The sequence below is a fragment of the Bombina bombina genome, chromosome 3 (assembly GCF_027579735.1).
Source record: "Bombina bombina isolate aBomBom1 chromosome 3, aBomBom1.pri, whole genome shotgun sequence".
Lineage (NCBI taxonomy): Eukaryota > Metazoa > Chordata > Amphibia > Anura > Bombinatoridae > Bombina > Bombina bombina.
The window spans coordinates 7,663,991-7,676,490 of record NC_069501.1 but is presented as its reverse complement, the minus strand read 5'-3'; the positions used below and the strand labels follow the sequence as shown (position 1 = coordinate 7,676,490).

The window sequence follows — 12,500 nt, the reverse complement described above, 5'->3', positions numbered from 1 at the left end:
CCTATGTACTCAGCTAGTATAGACACTATGTGACAACCTCACACTCTATGTACTCAGCTAGTATAGACACTATGTGACAACCTCACACTCTCCTATGTACTCAGCTAGTATAGACACTATGTGACAACCTCACACTCTATGTACTCAGCTAGTATAGACACTATGTGACAGCCTCACACACTCTCCTATGTACTCAGCTAGTATAGACACTATGTGACAACCTCACACACTCTCCTATGCATTCAGCTAGTTGGACACTGGGGTAAATAGTGAATGTCTAGCAAAGAAAAGAAAATGTATGCTTACCTGATAAATGTATTTCTTTTTTGACACAATGAGTCCACGGATCATCTTAATTACTAATGGGATATTCACCTCCTGGTCAGCAGGAGGCGGCAAAGAGCACCACAGCAAAGCTGTTAAATGGCTCCTCCCTTCCCTCCCACTCCAGTCATTCGACCGAAGTTAGGTAGAGAAAGGAAAAACCAAGGTGCAGAGGTGTCTAAAGTTTACAATAACCCACAACCTGTCTAAAAGAAACAGGGCGGGCCGTGGACTCATCGTGTCAAAAAAGAAATAAATTTATCAGGAAAGCATACATTTTCTTTAAGACACGATGAGTCCACGGATCATCTTAATTACAAATGGGATTCAATACCCAAGCTAGAGTACACAGATGATACGGGAGGGACAAGACAGGGAACCTAAACTGAAGGCACCACTGCTTGATGAACCTTTCCCCCCAGCAGGAAAAACTTTTAAAAGCACGGACCAAGTCCAAATTGTGCAGAAGGAGGATTAGGACACAAAGAAAGAACAACAATCTCCTGATTAATGATCACAAACTACATTAGGAAGAAGTCCTAATTTAGTACGTAAAAACTACCTTATCTGAATGGAAAATAAGGTAGGAAAACTCGAACTGTAATGTCGAGAGCTCTGACACTCTGAGCGTAAGAAAATGCAACAAGAAACAAAACTTTCCAAGATAATAACTTAATATCTAAGGAATGCATGTGCTCAAACGGAGCCCCCTGAAGAACTTTGAAAACTAAATTAAAACTCCATGAAGGAGTAACTGTTTTGAACACAGGCCTGACTCTGACTAAGGCCTGACAAAATGATTGTACATCTTGGGTATCCGCCAGACGTTTGCCCAAGTACTAACTAGGCCCGACCCTGCTTAGCTTCCGAGATCAGATGAGAACGGGGGCATTCAGGGTGGAGTGGCCGTAGGCTGCAATAAAATTGATAATGCCAACATTTGACCCTTTAGGGAACTCATCGATAAGCCCTTCTCCAAACCCTCTTGGAGAAAAGACAAAGTTCTAGAAAGCCTAACTCTACCCCATGAGAAGCCCTTGGATTCACACCAATAAAGATATTTATGCCATATCTTATGGTAATCTTCCTAGTTACAGGCTTATGAGCCTGAATCATGGTCTCTATGACCGAGTCAGAAAATATCCACTTGGACAGAATCAAGCGTTCAATCTCCAAGCAGTCAACATCAGAGAAACTAGATTTGGATGAAAGAAGGGCCCTTGAATCAGAAGTTCCTTCCTCAACAGAAGTCTCCAAGGTGGCAGAGATGACATGTCCACCAGATCTGCATACTAACTCCTGCGAGGTCAAGCCGGAGCAATAAAAACAATCACTGACGCCCTCTCCAGTTTGATTCGAGCAATGACCCGAGGAAGAAGCGCAAACGGAGGAAAAGGTATGCTAGACTGAAGGTCCAAGGAACCGCCAGAGCAGGTATCAGTTCCGCCTGGGGGTCCCTGGATCTCGACCCGTATCTCAGGCACTGACCGACCCCATTTTAGAATCAGGCTGGAGAACACTTCCAGATGGAGTTCCCACTCCCCTTGATGAAAAGTCTGCCTGCTCAGAAAGTCCGCCTCCCAGTTGTCCACCCCTGGGATGTAGATCGCCGACAAATAGCAAGAATGGGCTTCCGCCCACTGAATTATCTTGGCTACCTACCTCGGTCATCGCTAAGGAACTCCTTGTTCCTCCCTGATGATTGATGTAAGCCACTGAGTTATGTTGTCCGACTGGAACCTGATAAACTGGTCCTAGGCTAACTGAGGCCAGGCCAGAAGAGCATTGGAGATCACTCTCAGTTCCAAAATGTTTATAGGAAGAACAGACTCTGACTGAGTCCAAACTCCCTGAGTCTTTAGGGAACCCCAGACTGGCTCCCCACCCTAGAAGGCTGGCGTCTAGTCACAATCACCTAGGACGGTCTGCGGAAACAGGTTCCCTGGGAGAGATGATTCAGAGACAACCACCATCGAAGTGAGTCCCTCGTCTCCTGCTCTAGTCGAGGAAACAAGTCTGCATAATCTCTGTTCCATTACCTGAGCATGCATAGCTGCAGAGGTCTGAGGTGGAACCGAACAAACTTGCATGATGTCCATTGCCGTCACCATCAGCCTGATTACCTCCATGCACTGGGTCACTGACGGCTGAGGAGTGGACTGAAGGTTTAGACAAGTATCGATAATCTTTGATTTCCTGACTTCTGTCAGAAAAATCTTTCATAGAAATGGAATCTATTATGTTCCCAAGAAAGTCACTCTTGTATTTGGGACAAAGGAACTCTTATTCAAATGTACCTTCCAACCGTGAGTTCTCAGGAAGGATAACACCATGTCGGTATGGAATCTTTGTTGAAAAGATGGAATCCTAACTCTACCTGCCTGGACTATAATATCATCCAGATAAGGTGAGTAGAGACCCCAGAACCTTTGTGAAGATTCTGGGAGCTGTGGCCAGACCGAAAGGAAGAGCCATGAACTGGAAGTGCTTGTCTAGAAAGGCAAACCTTAAGAACTTGTGATGATCCCTGTGGATAGGAACCTGTAGATATGTGTCCTTTAAATCCACTGTTGTCATAAATTGACCCTCCTGGATCAATGGAAGAATGGTACAAATAGCATCCATCTTGAAAGACGAACCGTGAGAAATTTGTTTAGACTCTTGAGGTCTAAAATTGGTCTGAAGGTTCCCTCCTTTTTGTGAACCACGAACATATAATGATCACCAAACCAAACTTGATTGAGGAGAACCTACCCCCTTACGGGTCGGGTGCACGCCCCTCATGTTGTGTCAGCAACAAGTTTCTTAAACTGATTTCCCCTATTCTAAGTTCGATAGGGTCTCCGTGCTTAGTAGGAGGAATAAAAGAATTTCCCTTTTCCTATATTACATTAAAGGAGCCTACTCACTTAAAAGCCCTTCTCCTATTATTGCGAGAGGGGTGTCTGTCTATAGAAACAGACAACGCAACAAGCCAGTACGACGCCGCACTGGAAACAGTAGTCACACTAACCGCAGGTTGACAATGTAGACCCTCTAACTATTAATCATAGGGTTCGTCATCTGCATAGAGTCCCGAAGGAACTACTATGCTTTGTGTTAAAAAGCTCTAGACCAACGAGGGGATTCTATTTTCCCCTGGTTATCTTCCTTCTAAGTATAGGGGAAGAAAAGGGGGGAAGAACCCTATAACCCTATCTGGTACAGGAATACTTCCACCATGACGGGTCCATCATAATATTAGAAAAACCTACTGGTGTCAGAGCCACCCTGAACATATTCTTACGAGGTCAGACATGGTTGAACATGTATGGGAGAATTGTCAATTCTATTAACTCCGTCTACATTCCAGCTTGACCCATCTGAGGCTTGAGTGCAAGAAATTATACAAGTACTTGTTTCTTCCAATAACCGGAAGTGGAAGACAGGAAGTGTTTGCTATAAGGCGCCATCCTCCATTCCTAGCGATTAGTTAGAAGAGTTAGGAGGGAGGAGAGAAATACTTTTGCGCCGTTTACAAGCTCCACCCCTCATGGGCGTTACTCAAGTCGTCTCCCGTTCGCCATATTTTAAGGAAAAGACACCGGGAGCAAAAGGATAGATCCTACTCAAATTAAAAGACAGATCTTTACTCCAGATAAACAATGCTAGTCCGCTGTTATCCCTTGCGGAAACACCACTCTCACGGTTATTACATAAACAAATAGAAACATAAGATGTAATCTCCCGGTCGCCATTGTTCTAAGTATAGCCAACGGGAGCAAGCGGACAGACTGAACAGTTACAGTTTAAACAGCTGCTCAGTCCGATTGTTTACAGTGTTTCCTCTGTGTACTAGATGTCCCGTAAAGGATCTTGCACAGTTTCTATGTCGTCAGCACCCTTAGGCTAGATAGACAACTACACATGTCTTAGAGCATACACTCTTGCACAGTTTGTCAATGTAAAACATGCTAGTGCCTGCGTCCTCACTGTCAATATGTCCCCTAATATTACTAGAGGAATCTGAGTCTAAGTTCAATGAGGTTAGATGAAAAATGAATAAAGTGCCCAAACTTTTTCTGAGATCCTCTACCCCCAGAAATAAAGTCAGCACTTACCTCATTTTCTGCCTGGCAGCAAGCAGTTCTCAGGTTTAAGAGGTCCTCTCCCTCCCATGGACCTGGAAACAAACGAAAGTCCTGAGTAAAAATCCCTCAGGTTTTCTTGGTAAGGGCAGCATCAGAACATGGTAGGCGCAGTGAGAATTATGTCCCACAAGTTCCCATTACACTAAAGCCACCAAAGCTCTACTGAAGAGACTGATATGGACTATGGCTACACCCTAGAACAAAGCAGCACAATTTTGTACTACTTTAAAAATAATAAACTCTTGATTGAAGAATTCTAACTAACACCTCACTTTACCTCTTCCTATCACTAACGTAGGCAAAGAGAATGACTGGAGTGGGAGGGAAGGGAGGAGCTATTTAACAGCTTTGCTGTGGTGCTCTTTGCCTCCTCCTGCTGACCAGGAGGTGAATATCCCATTAGTAATCAAGATGATTCGTGGACTCATCGTGTCTTAAAAAAGAAAACAACCTCACCTGTTCCCCCTACTTGCTCGAGCATAACACGTACTGTCTTGTAGAGTAACCAGAAGCGACTCCAAGAGAAAAAACAAGGGAAACTTGAAGGATCAAACTCACCCCACCAAAACAAACCTGAACGCCAAACTATTCAGCTGCCTTCACGCTGACTTACTCACGCAGACCATGCGAGTGGCGTCATCCACCGATGCCAAAATCAATGGCGCTCTATCCAACGCCTCTACACGAAAGCACAACAACAAGAATAAGACACCCGGTCTCCAAACGGCAGCGCAACAATCCAGGAAAGGCAATCCAAGGTAGGCAATCATCCACACACAGTCACTCTCAGTAGTAAAAGCAAAGCAAGCAATTTATTGAACAATATGATTCCATAAATACCGGCATCCATAAAGGTAGTTACACAATGTTACACTTCGTATACATCAGATACTGAACTGCCTCAATGACCGCTAGTTGATTAATGGCTACTGTAGCCTTTATATAGGCCTAGAGAGACTCCTCCTCTAATAGTAATTCAATCCAAATACTAAACAGTTGCCAAACAATTGGTTAATAAAATAATTAATGTAATTCCATTAAGCATATATGCTCCTCAATAGGAATAAAATACTAAAAGTATATAAATTACACATTAGAGGAAGAATACCCTATAGTAAAAGTGCAATATTTATACTATATCTGCACAGCATTTCATTCATTGGATTGTCTTTCCTGGATTGTTGCGCTGCCGTTTGGAGATTGGATGTCTGGAGACCGGGTTCCTTATTCTTCTTGTTGATGCGATATCTAGACTCTAGCAAGAATAGTCCTGGAGGTTAGTTACAGCTCTGGCTACATTACTCCAGATAGGTAAGAATAAACTGAGGCTGGTAGGAAAAGGAAGAACCCAAAGGCATCTGCTAGTTACCCCCCGCCTGCCCCAGCACTGTACCCCCCGCCTGCCCCAGCACTGTACCCCCCGCCTGCCCCAGCACTGTAACCCCCGCCTGCCCCAGCACTGTAACCCCCGCCTGCCCCAGCACTGTAACCCCCGCCTGCTGTGAATATGACGGGGATATCCCATGTTATTGCCACAAGGTGGTTAGAAATTCCAGGTGTTCACACGTGATAAAAACTTTATTTGCAGACAGAGACAGTGCATCACTGACAGAGGAACTTGCTTTCTCTCTCTGGATTATAGGGGGACTGATGGTGGTGAGATAAAGCCCCTACAGGTAAGGAAATAAAGAATTGCTGATGACCAGGGTTGGTATTACATAGTAGAGATGCACATGGCAGCATTGGGAATGGCCGGAGATGCTGATGCACTGATTAGGTCACAGGCTCCGATACTCTCCACCCCGCAGCCCGATATGTAGGGAATTGTCCCAAGCTCTCATAAATCAGTGGTGACCTTCAAACCTTCTACAGCGTACGTCATGGGAAGATTTCTAAAGGCATCACCTGTCCTCAGTTGTGGGTGGTGGATTTGGGGGAAGCTGCAGGAGCTGCTGGATTTTCTCAAACTGTTTCTCAGCTGAGTCTTTCTGTGCAGCATCCAACTGCTCCAGGACGTCATCAGTGACCTGGAGTCGGGCACTCCTGCCGGCAAAAAACACAGGGGTGAGGTTACTAGGAAGGCTCCCTCACTGCAGGAAGAGGATATACAGTTCGACAAACTCACCACTCCTCAAGCTTCTGCTCATACAGATGCCGCCGCTCTCTGCGTTTCCTCTCAGATATACTCTCGCCCGAAAGAGACTGCAGCCCAGAAATGAGAACACCAGCTGGGATCCTAAACACAGAGAGTGTCTGTATGTTACTTGCACATGACGAGCTCACAGCTAGTGTGTATAATACATAGGGAGACATAATACACATAGCAAGAAGTTACTGTGTATAGTAAATGTAAAATGTGCACTGAACATGAAGCCAAGACAGGGAACAGATGGGAAGGAAGCAAACAAGAAGTGAACAGAGTAAGAAAAACAGACAGTGCCAGTTGCATGTGATGTGGAGAGAGACAATGGCACAGACACACCCAATTACTCACCCAAGTAAAGATCCAATCACTGAACCACTCAACAGCCCCTGGAGACCGAGGCTCAAGCGAAACAGCCCCCCAGTGACAGCTGTGAAATGAACAGGACATTATAACCAGCTGCTTGCACCACGCTACACCATCTAAAAATAACTAACACATTACCTCTCTGACCTTCTGCTTATACCTGTACACGCACCGTTCCCTACAGGTTACACACACACACACCTATACATGCACCGATCCCTGTAGGTCACACACACACACCTGTACACGCACCGTTCCCTGTAGGTTACACACACACACACACCTGTACAAGCACCGTTCCTTGTAGGCTACACACACACCTGTACACACACCGTTCCCTACAAGTTACACACACACACACCTGTACACACACGTCCCCTGTAGGTCACACACACACGTCCACTGTAGGTCACACACACACACCTGTACACACACCATTCCCTGAAGGTCACACACACACACCGTTCCCTGTAGGTCACACACCATTTCCTGTAGGTCACACACACACACACACCATTCCCTAGAGGTAACACACACACACCTGTACACACACTGTTCCCTGTAGGTCACACACACACACACACCTGTACACACACTGTTCCCTGTAGGTCACACACACACACCTGTACACGCACTGTTCCCTGTAGGTCACACACACACACCTGTACACGCACCGTTCCCTGTAGATCACACACACACCTGTACACACACCGTTCCCTGTAGATCACACACACACCTGTACACACACCGTTCCCTGTAGGTCACACACACACCGTTCCCTGTAGGTCACACACACACACACACACACACACACCTGTACACGCACCGTTTCCTGTAGGTCACACACACACCTGTACACACACCGTTCCCTGTAAGTCACACACACACCTGTACACACACCGTTCCCTGTAAGTCACACACACACACACCTGTACACACACCGTTCCCTGTAGGTCACACACACACACACCGTTCCCTGTAGGTCACACACACACACACCTGTACACACACCGTTCCCTGTAGGTCACACACACACCGTTCCCTGTAGGTCACACACACACACACACCTGTACACACACCGTTCCCTGTAGGTCACACACACACACCTGTACACACACCGTTCCCTGTATGTCACACACACACACACACACCTGTACACACACCGTTCCCTGTATGTCACACACACACACACCTGTACACACACCGTTCCCTGTAGGTCACACACACACACACACACACCTGAACACACACCGTTCCCTGTAGGTCACACACACACACACACACCTGAACACACACCGTTCCCTGTAGGTCACACACACACACACACCTGTACACGCATCGTTCCCTGTAGGTCACACACACACACCTGTACACGCATCGTTCCCTGTAGGTCACACACACACACCTGTACACGCATCGTTCCCTGTAGGTCACACACACACACCTGTACACGCATCGTTCCCTGTAGGTCACACACACACCTGTACACACACCGTTCCCTGTAGGTCTCACACACACACCGTTCCCTGTAGGTCACACACACACACCGTTCCCTGTAGGTCACACACACACACCGTTCCCTGTAGGTCACACACACACACCGTTCCCTGTAGGTCACACACACACACCGTTCCCTGTAGGTCACACACACACACCGTTCCCTGTAGGTCACACACACACACACCGTTCCCTGTAGGTCACACACACACACACCGTTCCCTGTAGGTCACACACACACACCATTCCCTGTAGGTCACACACACACACACCATTCCCTGTAGGTCACACACACACACCATTCCCTGTAGGTCACACACACACACCGTTCCCTGTAGGTCACACACACACACCGTTCCCTGTAAGTCACACACACACACACCTGTACACACACCGTTCCCTGTAGGTCACACACACACACCTGTACACACACCGTTCCCTGTAGGTCACACACACACCTGTACACACACCGTTCCCTGTAGGTCACACACACACCTGTACACACACCATTCCCTGTAGGTCTCACACACACACACACCATTCCCTGTAGGTCACACACACACCTGTACACACACCGTTCCCTGTAAGTCACACACACACCTGTACACACACCGTTCCCTGTAAGTCACACACACACACACACCTGTACACACACCGTTCCCTGTAGGTCACACACACACACACACCTCTACACACACACCGTTCCCTGTAGGTCACACACACACACCTGTACACGCATCGTTCCCTGTAGGTCACACACCTGTACACGCATCGTTCCCTGTAGGTCACACACACACACACCTGTACACGCATCGTTCCCTGTAGGTCACACACACACACCGTTCCCTGTAGGTCACACACACACACACACCGTTCCCTGTAGGACACGGACACACACACACACCATTCCCTGTAGGTCACACACACCATTCCCTGTAGGACACACACACACCATTCCCTGTAGGTCACACACACACACACCATTCCCTGTAGGACACGGACACACACACACACCATTCTCTGTAGGTCACACACACACACACCATTCCCTGTAGGTCACACACACACACCGTTCCCTGTAGGTCACACACACACCATTCCCTGTAGGTCACACACACACACCGTTCCCTGTAGGTCACACACACACACCGTTCCCTGTAAGTCACACACACACCTGTACACACACCGTTCCCTGTAAGTCACACACACCTGTACACACACCGTTCCCTGTAAGTCACACACACACCTGTACACGCATCGTTCCCTGTAGGTCACACACCTGTACACGCATCGTTCCCTGTAGGTCACACACACACACACACCTGTACACGCATCGTTCCCTGTAGGTCACACACACACACCGTTCCCTGTAGGTCACACACACACACACCGTTCCCTGTAGGACACGGACACACACACACACCATTCCCTGTAGGTCACACACACCATTCCCTGTAGGACACACACACACACCATTCCCTGTAGGTCACACACACACACACCATTCCCTGTAGGACACGGACACACACACACACCATTCTCTGTAGGTCACACACACACACACCATTCCCTGTAGGTCACACACACACACCGTTCCCTGTAGGTCACACACACACACCGTTCCCTGTAGGTCACACACACACACCGTTCCCTGTAGGTCACACACACACCGTTCCCTGTAGGTCACACACACACACCGTTCCCTGTAAGTCACACACACAACTGTACACACACCGTTCCCTGTAGGTCACACACACACCTGTACACACACCGTTCCCTGTAGGTCTCACACACACACACACCATTCCCTGTAGGTCACACACACACACACACCATTCCCTGTAGGTCACACACACACACACACCATTCCCTGTAGGTCACACACACACACCATTCCCTGTAGGTCACACACACACACACACCATTCCCTGTAGGTCACACACACACACACACCATTCCCTGTAGGTCACACACACACACACACCATTCCCTGTAGGTCACACACACACACACACCATTCCCTGTAGGTCACACACACACACACACCATTCCCTGTAGGTCACACACACACACACACCATTCCCTGTAGGTCACACACACACACACACCATTCCCTGTAGGTCACACACACACACACACACACACACACACACCATTCCCTGTAGGTCACACACACACACACACACACACACACACACCATTCCCTGTAGGTCACACACACACCATTCCCTGTAGGTCACACACACACCATTCCCTGTAGGTCACACACACACCAGTACACACACCGTTCCCTGTAGGTCACACACACACACACCGTTCCCTGTAGGTCACACACACACACACCGTTCCCTGTAGGTCACACACACACACACCGTTCCCTGTAGGTCACACACACACACCGTTCCCTGTAAGTCACACACACACACACACACCTGTACACACACCGTTCCCTGTAGGTCACACACACACCTGTACACACACCGTTCCCTGTAGGTCACACACACACCTGTACACACACCGTTCCCTGTAGGTCACACACACACCTGTACACACACCGTTCCCTGTAGGTCACACACACACCTGTACACACACCGTTCCCTGTAGGTCACACACACTGTTCCCTGTAGGTCACACACACTGTTCCCTGTAGGTCACACACACTGTTCCCTGTAGGTCACACACACTGTTCCCTGTAGGTCACACACACTGTTCCCTGTAGGTCACACACACTGTTCCCTGTAGGTCACACACACTGTTCCCTGTAGGTCACACACACTGTTCCCTGTAGGTCACACACTCTGTTCCCTGTAGGTCACACACACTGTTCCCTGTAGGTCACACACTCTGTTCCCTGTAGGTCACACACACTCTGTTCCCTGTAGGTCACACACACACTGTTCCCTGTAGGTCACACACACTCTGTTCCCTGTAGGTCACACACACTCTGTTCCCTGTAGGTCACACACACTGTTCCCTGTAGGTCACACACACTGTTCCCTGTAGGTCACACACACTCTGTTCCCTGTAGGTCACACACACTGTTCCCTGTAGGTCACACACACTGTTCCCTGTAGGTCACACACACTGTTCCCTGTAGGTCACACACACTGTTCCCTGTAGGTCACACACACTGTTCCCTGTAGGTCACACACACTGTTCCCTGTAGTGTGTGTACAGGTGTGTGTGTGACCTACAGGGAACAGTGTGTGTACAGGTGTGTGTGTGACCTACAGGGAACAGTGTGTGTGACCTACAGGGAACAGTGTGTGTGACCTACAGGGAACAGTGTGTGTGACCTACAGGGAACAGTGTGTGTGACCTACAGGGAACAGTGTGTGTGACCTACAGGGAACAGTGTGTGTGACCTACAGGGAACAGTGTGTGTGACCTACAGGGAACAGTGTGTGTACAGGTGTGTGTGTGTGTGACCTACAGGGAACAGTGTGTGTGTGTGTGACCTACAGGGAACAGTGTGTGTACAGGTGTGTGTGTGTGTGTGACCTACAGGGAACAGTGTGTGTACAGGTGTGTGTGTGTGTGTGTGACCTACAGGGAACAGTGTGTGTACAGGTGTGTGACCTACAGGGAACAGTGTGTGTGACCTACAGGGAACAGTGTGTGTGACCTACAGGGAACAGTGTGTGTGACCTACAGGGAACAGTGTGTGTGACCTACAGGGAACAGTGTGTGTGACCTACAGGGAACAGTGTGTGTGACCTACAGGGAACAGTGTGTGTGACCTACAGGGAACAGTGTGTGTGACCTACAGGGAACAGTGTGTGTACAGGTGTGTGTGTGTGTGACCTACAGGGAACAGTGTGTGTGTGTGTGACCTACAGGGAACAGTGTGTGTACAGGTGTGTGTGTGTGTGTGACCTACAGGGAACAGTGTGTGTACAGGTGTGTGTGTGTGTGACCTACAGGGAACAGTGTGTGTACAGGTGTGTGTGTGTGTGTGTGACCTACAGGGAACAGTGTGTGTACAGGTGTGTGTGACCTACAGGGAACAGTGTGTGTGACCTACAGGGAACAGTGTGTGT

At 48.3% G+C, this 12,500-nt stretch overlaps 1 protein-coding gene across 1 annotated transcript in view; it reads right to left on the bottom strand.

Annotated features, from left to right (window-relative positions):
- Positions 1-6,013: 6,013 nt before the first annotated feature.
- Positions 6,014-12,500, bottom strand: part of TIMMDC1 (translocase of inner mitochondrial membrane domain containing 1) — a 154,674-nt gene continuing 148,187 nt past the window's right edge. The window contains exons 6-8 of the mRNA XM_053705117.1: positions 6,949-7,027; positions 6,580-6,690; positions 6,014-6,497 (exon numbers count right to left, since the gene is read on the bottom strand). Of these exons, the coding sequence (XP_053561092.1) occupies positions 6,356-6,497; positions 6,580-6,690; positions 6,949-7,027 (332 nt within the window). The 3' untranslated portion in view covers positions 6,014-6,355. The remainder of the gene's footprint in view (positions 6,498-6,579; positions 6,691-6,948; positions 7,028-12,500) is intronic.